Below are 12,225 nucleotides of genomic sequence, written 5' to 3'. Positions count from 1 at the left end.
TGATGGGGAAAAAATAACTGCTGTCATAGAGGAGATCTGCACATAATATTAGCATAGAACTTGTACTATGAATGCTACATAGGAAGCAGGACCAGTTTTTATGGAAAAGAAAAAGCTCCAGACATATTTTGCACACATACATATCTTCTAATTAATCTCTTCCTTGATCTTAAATAGTAACTGATAAATCATTAAATCAAGAGTTTTAAAGCAGCAAGCTTGGGTGCAGGAGTGAAGCTAAAATAAATTAAAAGATGATTGAGAACTATTAATCCACAGTATCTGTAGCTTTACATGATGAAATAGTTGAATGAACCAATTGCAGGATTTGACATAATTATATTCCATTTTATATTTTTATCTAGGTATTTCTTATTTGGATCAGTGCTGCATCAGTAAGCATTTTCAAGATACATACTATCTCCTGAGTTCCAAATGAACATCACCTTCTTGAAGTGTCTCTTTAGATGTGAAAGCTGTAACAGCTGCCAACTACCATATCAATTCAGTAGTGCTATGACAATTTTGACGCTTTTCAAACTCTAAGTGACATATAACTGACCTGTAACTCTGTACTTCTGAAGATATTATCTGATAGGATTCCAACTCTGGATCTCATTCTTTGCACAAGACTACTTATTTAACCTCTGAATGTTTTTGGTACTGCAATCCCAGGAGTCTTATGCCAAGATAAAACCTCAGAGTAGGATCCTGGCCAGGTCAATTTTTCCACAATCATTGTCTAAGCATTACTCACTTCTACTTAGTAGCATGCACAGGATCAGTGATGCCAAGCAACTTCCATTCAAGTGCAACAAGCATCTAGAGACAGTGCAACAAGAACAGTTCAAACTCCAGAGGGGCTTGAACTGCTGGAAGTAAGCACAGACAACACAAAAATATTTTAGTGAATTAAACGGAACTAATGTATAAAAATTGTATTTGTTCTTTTAAAAACAGGGTGAAGACTGATCAACATATCACTTAGAAAATGAGTTTGCATTCTACAAACACTTATTTAAAGAAATTACTTTGCTCCCAACAAGAAGTTGATGACATTAACAAATTGAGATACCTGGTGAGCCACAATCACAACAGACTTCATTGCCGGGTAATCTCTGTATGTCATCAATAATGGCTTTTGTCAGATCCTCTAAACTGTTTTCCCCTGTGCTCTGCTCTCCACGGAATGCCATATTTAATGCTTCTTCTTTGCTGTTAGTCAATACTGATATCCATCTAGCACAAGATAAAGACCTTAATGAAGATCTGCATTTGCAAATACAAGTTAATCTATAAAAATGTAGAAAGCTTGCCAGGAACAAAATATTAGTGGGAATATAGGGAAGGGCTGTATTGTGAGAGAGACCAAGTGGGGAAAGAGGGGAGACTGAAATGACGATGTGAGAAAAGGTAAGTAAGAATGAGAAAAGAGAAAGGAGAGAAAGTCTTAATTCTAAAGTCCTTTTGGTGAACAATTTTAGAGCCAAAGCAGCACAGTTCTCAGGTTCCTCAAATAAGCAGAAGCTGTGGAAGAGAAAGGGTGCAGTTAAGCTCCTGTAAATTGAACTGCTTTAAAAGTAGGTGTCCAAGATATTCCTGAAGTCTACCCCATTATTAAGGCAGAAAATTATAACCACTACTTTCTCCAGCATGCATCTCTCTCTTCATAGACAAGACAGCAAGCACATTTTCGAATGTGCCGATGTCTAGTTGCCTTTCAAAATGCAGGTCTCAGTGTGCTAATCACTCAGACAGTAATGTCCAAATTAATCAAAATTACCATGGCAACAAATGGGGTAAAGGAGAGAAGATGACAGCAGAGTAACAATGCTGATAGCCAACATAAAATTTTAAGAGCAACTGTTGACTAAAATAAATCAAGATTTTTTAATGCTATTTCAGGCACTAGTTCATCCCACCCCCCCAACCACCCTGCAAGATTTTTGTTTACACAACAATGTTTTAATTAAAAATGAACAAAAAACCTCTCAGTGGCTGCTGCCCTACAGGTGGAAGTAAAGAGAGGAAAGCAGTTACACTAAGAACAAGCACACTGCAGATGCAGTGTTGTCTTATTTACAAAAAAGCATAAGTTAAAAAACAAATAATCCTCCCAGGTATAGTGATTTTATGTATTTTTAGATTCCCCTGCAAATACACATGTTTTACACAGAAATACTTTAAATTGGCAGTGGTGTCAATCCATTTCCTGTTCACAATATCCCAGTTATCTGCAATCTTCAATCTTCTGATGCGCTAAAACGGCTATGGTCACCTAAACAAACTAAGAAAACCTCAAACTGAAATTCCTGATTTCTCACTGAAATAATAATGCAAAGATTAAAGGACCTGAGGGAAATTTATGTATATAATCTTGTAATACAGATTCAGATCCTGAACTGGTACATTGGCAGTGTATATTATATACCTGATATGCACATGTTTTTGAAATTTTTATGGGCAGAGAATAATCTGGGAACTTGTACTTAACAGAAGATGCCTAAAAATATTGAAAAATAATCTTTAAAAATAAAGAAGAAACTGAAAGATTTGAAATTTGCTCCATAGTTTACAGATATATTTATATTAATCTCTGTCTCTCTAGTTACATGATAAAATATAAGAACCCACACTAGATGGCATTCTTCTGCAATTTTTCTGATGAAATCCAATGTTAAAGAAATAAGAGGCAGCAGTGTCTTGTTTCTAATATTGTACTAATGTTGGGTTAAACACACAGTAAAATAATCATTAAACTCAGACAGACAACATTTATTCTGACATTTGTTGACAACTTCTTTCAGGGTTACAATTTGATTAGTTTGTTAAAAAGTCAGAATTTTAATAAAACTCAACTATGCAGTAACAATTAAAAAAATTATTAGATGCAATTAAAATAAACACAACATGACTGAGCCAGCTGTTAGTTTGATACGGATTTCTGTATTACAAGTTTCTAAACTGTAAGATCAAGAATGATTTGGCTTGCATTTTCCCAGCTAAAAGGAACTTGCTGTAGCCTTGGGGCTGCCCATCATTGGTGTCATCTCTGAGACAGTCACAGCAAAAAGCATCAGTGTCAGCTCCTCCCAAACATCAGGAGCAAGGCCAGTTTAACACACACACATCCTTAATCACTGGTATTAATTATATAAGACGACCCAGTTGGTCACCAGGCCTTCTTGGCAGTCTGTACACTCAAAAATAAACAATTCAAAATCAGCAATTACAATATATTAATTCAATATTGACAGCTATTAACAAGTGTCTTATGACTGCTGTTCTTACTCTTTGTCTTATCTGTACTAGTCTCTCCCCCTCCTTGCCCTTCCTTTTTTTTTTTTAAAAAAAAAAAGTATTTGCTCTATTTCACAAGACCACCAGTGTCAAAATAACAACCAAAAAGCTTCTGGTAATACTCTGATATTTCAAATAGTCTTTCAAATAATTTAAAAATTACTCAAGTCTTACAGAATCACTCTGTCTTCTATATAATACAGTAAGACAGGTTGTCCAATCTTCTACTACACTTCTTTTTCTGGATCTCAGCAGTTTCTTGTGATCCTTTAAAGCATTTTGTTTGCTGGAGATCCTCTGTTTTGAAGAGACTCAATAGGCTAAACAAAAATCTGGCATCATGGTTGACTTCTGGATCCAACGAACGAAACAGAAGTCTTCATTAATCTCGGGTGGCCAGACTCTCAGATTCCTCTTATTTTTCTTCAGTATTTCTAAGCCAATAAAAGATCCTTCCATCTCCCCCAAGAACAACCACCAGTCTAATAGTTTTCTGGTTTGCAATAAAAAAAAATAAATATCTCTGTCTCTTCTGACAATTGCTACTGCAACATTGCTGTTGCCAGATAAATGCATAAACAGCACAAGAATACCATAAAATTTTTTCAAATATTCAGAAACAATTTTTTTGTGAAACAACAGATAGTATTAACTCAGTCTTCTTAAAGTAAAAAATGTCTGAAGACTGTTGCTGAACATGAGACTGAAGTTAGACGTGTGCTTCTTCATAGCAAAAATTCCGAATCTAGCTTTGTTTATAATCCAGGTATTTCCTACAGAAATGGATACACTCTTGACCTTCAAAAAAAAGGATAGAAAAGAACTAAAAGGTCACATCTAGAATATGTATGGCCCTATCCACAATTATAAAAAAGCAGAAAGCATCTATTATTGTATGCATTAAAAAACCCTAAATCTGGTAGTTTTAGAAATCTGAGGTTATGTTCCTTATAATATACACATAAATATATTTATACACACACACACACTTTCCCCCCTAACCCCGGCACACACCTTGCTTCATCTACTAGAGAAACTAATAATCCACTGAGAATTTAAGGACAGTCAAGCAGTAATTAAAAGGTCAACAGACAGCTAGCTGGATAGAAATCAAGAAATGCAATGGACTAAAGGAAATGTTTGAGGGGAAGCAGCACTAAAACCTATAGCAGAATGTAGGCTTCAGTGATTCATATTTTAAACCATCTGCTTATTTTAATTATTATTTTTAGGTAGCTTGAGAAGCTATTTATGGAAGCAGTTTAAAATGATCACTAGGAAAACATGTGCAAGGTCAGTTGAACTAGTGTACGAAGAAATGCATCTTGCTTTTTCCTCTATTTAGATACAAGCCTGGAAGGAAAGCAATTTGAGAATCTATGCATTTATTTTTTTACTGCTGCATGAAGAAAACAAAAAAAAGACAGAACAGAGGCAGCACTAAAACTGGGTGGACAAAACACAAGTGAAGAAGAAAGGGTCAAGAGAAAGGCACACATATACAAGTCAAGTGGAAACTGGAACAAGAGGATGACCACTCTGAGGAGCTACATCACGTAGTTCCTGCAGAACACTCTTAAATCAATGAAGGACAGAAGTAAAAGGGTGCTGTTCACATGACACCTGAGATAATAAAGCTATTTAGGACCTACTCAGTGACTGCACAAGAAAAACAGAAGACTTGGTTATATTGCAGTTTTTCATATATTAGCAGTCATTATGATTCATGAATTTCAATTAACTGAAATTACTGCAGAAATTTTCCTAAAGAAAAAAAAAGTTGTGCACTCAAAGTACACCCCTCTGAAACAGAACACTTGTCTGAGTAGCATTACAATACCTTTTTGTTGGTGACCTACGGTGCCAATACAGAAAAATGCACTTAGCATCTATTAGTTTGTCTGTATGTATTCCAACACTTGGATGCAACTCTTATCTTTTCAGCTAAATGGAACTTTTCAAACTTGCAACAACATAAAAGTACTACACTCCACACTGCAGTGGTGTGACTCCACCTTGAGTTCAGAGTGTAGTTTTGAGCACCTCAATGTGAGAACAATGTCAAACTATTAAGGCATGTCCAGAGCAGGGCAACCAAGATGGTTAAAGGCCTCAAGCACAAGACTTCTGAGGAGCACCTGAGGTCACTTGGTTTGTCCAGCCTGGAGAAGAGAAGGCTGAGGGGTGACCTCGTGGCAGTCTACAACTTCCTCAAGGAATGGGGAGGTGCTGATCTCCTCTTTCTGGTGACCAGTGATAGGACATGAGGAAATGGAATGAAGCTGCATCAGGGGAAGACCAGATTGAACATTAGGAAAAGGTTCTTCACTAAGAGAGTGGTCAGTCTCTGAAACAGGGTCCCCAGGGAAGCGGTCATGGCACCAAGCCTGCCAGAGTTCAAGCAGCATCTGGGCGATGCTCTTAGTCATATGGTTTAGTTTTAGGTAGTCCTGCAAGGAGCAGGGAGTTGGACTCAATGCTTATGGGTCCTTTCCGACTTGAGATATTTTATGATTCTGTATTCCAGTATCAATCATTTTCTCAGCCATTGGACTTTAAAGCAATAAACCAGACTTCAGTGGTAAACAAATAGGAACTATGCTTCTAATGGGAAACAAAACCAGCCTGGCACTTCAAACCGTTCCAGCAGGCAGTCAGCTAAACCAAATTTATTGACCTGCCAATCACAAAAAGAATGTTATTAACATATTCTTCCCCTACTGTGCTCACGAGTTAAAACAAAAAAACCCCAAACAAACAGAAAAAACCTTCACCTTTTAAAGCAACAAATAGAGTAAAAACTAATTCATGGCAGAGACACAAAAACTTCTGACTCTTCTGACCAGTAATGCATTTGACATGAACTGTATTTTCTTCTCGACTGAGAAAATTACTGGAATAATTAAGTTCCAGAATGAATGCAGTAAGGATGATTAGCGAGTCAGCTTTGCACTCTAAGAGACAACATAAAGCGCTGGAGGCTCTGGAAGGAGCCAGCTGCATGACAAAGAACTCTCCAGCCTTCTCATTTCACCCATGCCTCCCAACACTGAAATGTCAATGCCATTGCCTCCCAACACTACCAAACACATGAAATAACTACAAACATTCCCTGTACCTTTAAAACACACATGGAGCAGCAACACAGCCTTCTGTTAGAACATGGACATGTAACAAAAGAGTGCAACAGTGCTGAAGAATGAAGCAGCCTGGGAAGGCTCAGGCTTGCTGCCCTCTTCACTAGTATCTTTACTCCCCAAATTGTCAGGTGATTGTAACGTTCTGCACAACACATGTCTGATGACACCAGGAGCAATATTCAGGAGGAAAGAAGTGGTACATGGTTCTCAAAACAAGAAGTAGTTCTGAGGTAGCAGGACACAAGATTGTTTTAAAGGAAATATGGTTGGAAACATGAATTAATGAAGCAAGTTACTGGATTCTGAAGTACAAATCTCAAAGAGATCTGCTTTGCTGTTTATTTCTAGGCCTACAGTAAAAAAGATGCATTACCTGTAAATATTTTTCTGTGTTACATGGAGATTTTTTATCTATTTATTATTTTTAATTTAGAGGACAAGGTAGGATCAGGAGGAAAAGAAGTACTGCAAAAGAGTAACTGCAAAAGAGGGTTGACACAAAAGATTTAAGAATTTAAAAATATTTCATTTGAACCCTCATAACCTGACCTACTATATCATGCTAATATCAACTGCACACGAACCACATGCTGGCAGGGTAACACAATCTAAATTTTTTTGGGGGTTGGGTTTTTGGTTTGTTTTTAATGTTACAAGGTTTTCAAAGAGCCCTGTTGCGTGATACAAAATAGTTTGCATTTCTAGATTAACAACAGCAGAAAAACCAGACAGTAGGCACTACTGCATTAACTGAGAAAACTATTTTAAGATGTTATGTGTGATTTTATACATCTATTGGCAAAATAAACTTGATTAAATGTAAACATTCTTACGCTACGTATTCCTGTTCGTCTTCTGCTTGAAAGTGGTATGTTCTGTTATCTGAAATAAATAAAGACATCTTTTAATTTAGCACATGATAAATTTTAAGATATCTACATATTTATTACTAAAATACATTCGGGAACTAAAGCCTTTAAGAGCAAGTGCTCTTAATCAGCAACATTAATACTTTACTCATAGCTATGGAAAACAAATCCAAAAAACAGAGAAAGAGGAAATGGTGAATTTTGATTTACAGCAAAAGCATGTATTTCAGAAGTCTTTATGTTTAGAAATATTAAAGAAAAACAAGCATAAGAATCAAATTCTGCCCTGAATTTCAGTCAAATCTGAAATATAAGTAGCAGAAAAGAGCAAAAAGTATTTTTTTCTATTATATACTTTTCCCTCCATTTGGGTTAAGAAACTTCTTGTTACTAACCAAAGGACGAGATATGAACTGCGTATTATGACTCACATTCAAAGGTTTCATAGACTGTCCTTGTAAATATAGAATATTGGAACTGTTTGCTGTTTAATGCTATATATGCAAAGACTGAAAACAGTAAGTTGACTCGTTGACTTCAAAAGTGGTTTAAAAATTAGACTGCATAGGAATACCTGTTATACAAGACCAAAACAGGAAGAAAGGAAATCACAGGAGCTTTAACGCTGAGAAGACAAGTCACTATCAATTTTAGACAAACAGAAGCATGTTTTAAAAGGAGGTTAAGAGAACAAAAGAAATTGGCTCTTTCCTGCCTTCCTCAACTCCCCCTGGCCCTCCCCAACAGCACTCAAAAAGCAGAACAGACAATGAAGGAAAACCAAGATGAGGCCAAAGGCTTGTCCACCTCCTGGTGGATATAGCTCCTGCATGTTCCACTAAGCTGTTAAACATCTCTCTGAACTTTGGGGAACAGTACATACGCTGCATTTCATGGCTGGTCACAAATGAACGGCATTTGTGTCATACATACACACACAAAAAGGTTCTTTATTCATTTGTCCATTCAATCCATCTTCAAAACTAGAAAGATCTGAACATTTGTGAGGTACTGCATGTATCTGGATACAGCCTGAATTTTGAATGGTAGCTTTATTTTTACTCAGATTATCTTGTAATGACATTTTTTAGAAATCCCACATAATGCAAGAGGAGGAGGAGGAGGAGTACACTAAAGTTGCTACTTACGTGATATTAGGTCGAAAGACTTCTTATCTTCAGCATTTGGCTTCACCTGGCAGGTCAATAAATTCAATTTAGCTGGTTGCCTGTTGGACTAAAAGGAAAATTTGTTTTACTTCAAAAATGTCTTGATTTAGGACTATTTTTCCTTTCTGGGGAGTGGGCGGGTGCAACATGAGAGCATGGGCATGCATACATGTACACCCCCAAAACTTCTGAGACCAGCATGACTTTGTCTGACTTGGTCTGTCAGAATGGACAGATGGCTACATCCAAACGAAATTTAAAGCTTCACAGAAATTCTTCCCGATTATTTGAAAGGTATTAAGAGAGTAAATCTTAACTTCGAATATGCTAATACTTAAGGTTTTTTATTATTTCATAAACAACAGTAAAACTATTATGCAATTTTTCATTACAGCATGCCCATATTCCAATTTTCCTCCCATTTTAAATAAATTAAAGATACAATCCTAAAACTTAAAAAGAAGTGGGAACCTGGAGCTCTAGAACTTGGAATAAATACAACTACTAATATTCTCTGCTGTAATTATGTTACTTCAGACATGATAAATCAATGTGTCTTTGAAGTATTTTGGGTTTATACAGGTTTATCAGAAACCATAGAGATACTGAATTAAAGTTAATACAGCCAGCAGATATAAACTGAACATGAGATGTCAGTTATTCTGAACTGAGTTTTGGAAGTTGTTCATGTTACAAATTGTAAACCAAATATAAAAGTAACGCAAAACCAAAAAAACACAAAAAAATAATCTCAAAGTACATTTCCCACATTGTCAAATGTTTGTCAGAACAAGCTCAACACCACAGTATTTTTCACACTTAAGGAGCAAGAATTCCTTGAAGGAATAAATAGGCAATTGGAGTCTCAGTTTTCCAAGTTTAGTCATGAACAGACTGTCAAGACCTGAACTTTTCATCACTGAAAACAAGAAAACTACTTTCCCCTTAGTACTGCAAGAGAAAAGAGCAAATGGCCTGCTTTTACACAGCTACGTACAGGAAAAGGAAAACTACAATCAGTAGTGTAAGTCAAAGAATTCTAAACTGCTTAGTCTTGAGATTGACAATGCACTATTTCTTTTTTTAATGGATATAACCGAACCATTACTAACCTAGGTATAAATAATTTGACTGACTCCTCAAAGGAGGTGAGAATTTCTTTCTTCCTAACCATTAAAAAAACCCCTAACACTCCAGTAAAAAATGTAGTGACTTCCCTTTAACTTGCTTAAGACAGTTAACTTTAGACACTGATATTGCATGGTCATCAGTGGAATTTGGGGCGAAGGGGGAAAAAAATGTTGATGAAATAGGACTATTTCCTTCAACAAGTGTAACCGGAGTTACTCCTGTTTGCGGGAAGTGTGTGTCATACTGCTGCGACAGTTCTAGGACTGCCTCCACTACAATAACGTTGTTGCTTCCTTGTGATTTAGCACTCCTAGGAAGTTATTTCAGAGATATGCCCGATTCCTAGAACTCACCATGACCAAAACTTTCCAAAATTTCAACTTGTTGAAAGCACTCAAAATATTAATACATACACTCATCTGTCAGACTATCAATAACACATAACAAACGCTTCCCAAGCTTCCAAATTACATGCTTCACAGATATACCGTGACAATCCTTATAAGCAAAACCAGTTAAATATTCATTGAAAAGTCTGTCCAATATATATATGCCATTTTCTTATCAAACAATTGATAAATACATTTAAGTATTAAATCAACTGTCAAGCTACACCATTGGGAAAGGAAAAGAAGAAAAATTTTAGAAAGCTAAGGAAGAGTTTACGTACTTCATGCAGTCCACAGGAAGTACTGAAATTAATTTCAAAGTAGCCTTTACTCCTGTTTTCTCACTCTGATCAGATGAACAATTTAATTGTTTTTACAAATTTAATGTGTATGCATTAAAATATTTTAAATACTTAAAAACCTATGTAGGAATAAAACATCTGTAATACAGACATCTATGTATGAGCTAGTTATTGGTCTTCCAGTACAGTCAAGAGCCAGAACTGAGCTTATAACAAGACACTTGACCAGTTACCCAGACTCCTTTGACTACACTGACCAGCTCTCCAGTGGCTGAGAGGAGCCTACAGGATCTTGCTCTGATGCAAACAGCTAAACTGTAGACACTTCATTTTATTCGGATGAATCACACACATGCCATATCCCGAAGGTACAGTAAGAACAGGTGTACTCCTCTACTTAATCTGAAGCACTGTTCCCACCAGTACTCAGTAGCAGACAACTAGGAAAAATTTTAACAGAGCAAGTATAACAATATTTCCGTAAGTCATTCTCTAACTTCTGATAATTGATAGAACTTCAACAGTCAGAAGCAGAAGTGTCATCTTTTTTGCAACAGCAGATTAACATCAACAGACTCACCAGGACAGGATAATGTTATTATTTTAGTAAAAAGGTATAAAAATAACTTACCGTTGCATGTGATATGGTAAGAATCCCATTTTTAACAGTGCACTTTCTTCTTTGCCATACTTTCCTTAACCTACATAAGAATATCAACAAATTTAGTAACTAGACATGAATCCAAAACACGTTAATCCCATTAACGTTTTGAGAAGATTAGTCTTGAGAAACAAACAGATGCAGTCAAAATTTTATTAAACGCCTCACCAAAAGTAACTTGGAAATCTACAACAGGTCTTAATCACCTTTTACAGACTTAAAGACAAAAGCTTTCTTTTTAATTACTTGTATTTTTATGATTGCTTGTCATGCTTTTTATAATTACTGTATTAAATTTAGATCTGTGTTCAGATCCGAACTGCGAAATCCTTGAGTGCTTGTCGCACATGCTTTAGAAAAATGTGCCTTAAGCACTCAGTAGAAAACAATAACAATCAGTGCACGAACACAGTGATAGTTCTCACTATGTATTATGTGCTCCAAGAACATACCCATCACTCTTCTTTAAAAGATAACCTTTCTTCTCACTGCCATATTCCTTATTCCCCTGAAGTTGATGCATACTATATCCTCCTTGCCTGCTCTGTGAATCCTAAAAAAAGGGAAAAACACCATTAACATTTCCTGAGGTGCACAGGAAGTTTTCCTAACCTTTAGGCCTATCCTACTTTACTTCTCTACCACAACTCCACAAATTAATAAAGATTAAAAAAAAAGGGAACTCCTAATGCTTGTTTTACATTCACACATTTGATTGCTTTCACATCATGTGATCTTGAACTAACTGCACATTAAAGATTCAATTACTTCATTAGGCCTTGAAGTATAGCATGGATTCAAATATGCATCTCAAAGTGACTTTTTAAAATACAGAAATGTAATATTGTGTAATCTTATAACCAAAGAGTAAAAAGGCTAAGATAAAATTTCATAAAGCAAGCAACAGAATACAGCATGCATATATACAGAAACACACATATATAAACAAACAAAACCAAATGCTAATTTTTTTTAAAAATCCAATTTAAAATATGTATAATTCAGGAATTTTAGTGAATAAAGTCAACTGAAATAAGTTTTGGCCTGATCTAGTGGAACAATTAAGTGAAACTTATTAACTTGTTAAAAGTATATCAGAAAAAAAAAATCCCCAGAAGTTCATTAAAACATTGACTTACTCTCCTAGACTTCGATCACGAAAGGCAAAAGCAACAGAGGAAAGAGAAAGCAAATAGTTTAAAACAACAATTACCATTTTATTTAAAAACCATGTTCCTCAAGATAAATAAGCAAAATAAATTTC

General features: G+C 35.7%; 1 protein-coding gene across 8 annotated transcripts in view; it reads right to left on the bottom strand.

Annotated features, from left to right (window-relative positions):
* ASAP1 (ArfGAP with SH3 domain, ankyrin repeat and PH domain 1) overlaps window positions 1–12,225 on the bottom strand; it is a 161,977-nt gene that overhangs the window by 44,523 nt on the left and 105,229 nt on the right. For all 8 annotated transcript variants that reach the window (XM_055798532.1, XM_055798530.1, XM_055798533.1 and 5 more), the window contains 5 exons: window positions 11,414–11,514; window positions 10,932–11,001; window positions 8,458–8,545; window positions 7,274–7,322; window positions 1,076–1,239 (listed from right to left, as the gene is read on the bottom strand). In XM_055798532.1, the coding sequence (XP_055654507.1) occupies window positions 1,076–1,239; window positions 7,274–7,322; window positions 8,458–8,545; window positions 10,932–11,001; window positions 11,414–11,514 (472 nt within the window). The remainder of the gene's footprint in view (window positions 1–1,075; window positions 1,240–7,273; window positions 7,323–8,457; window positions 8,546–10,931; window positions 11,002–11,413; window positions 11,515–12,225) is intronic.

The sequence above is a fragment of the Falco peregrinus genome, chromosome 3 (genome assembly GCF_023634155.1).
Source record: "Falco peregrinus isolate bFalPer1 chromosome 3, bFalPer1.pri, whole genome shotgun sequence".
NCBI lineage: Eukaryota > Metazoa > Chordata > Aves > Falconiformes > Falconidae > Falco > Falco peregrinus.
This window is presented reverse-complemented; position numbering and strand designations above follow the sequence as displayed.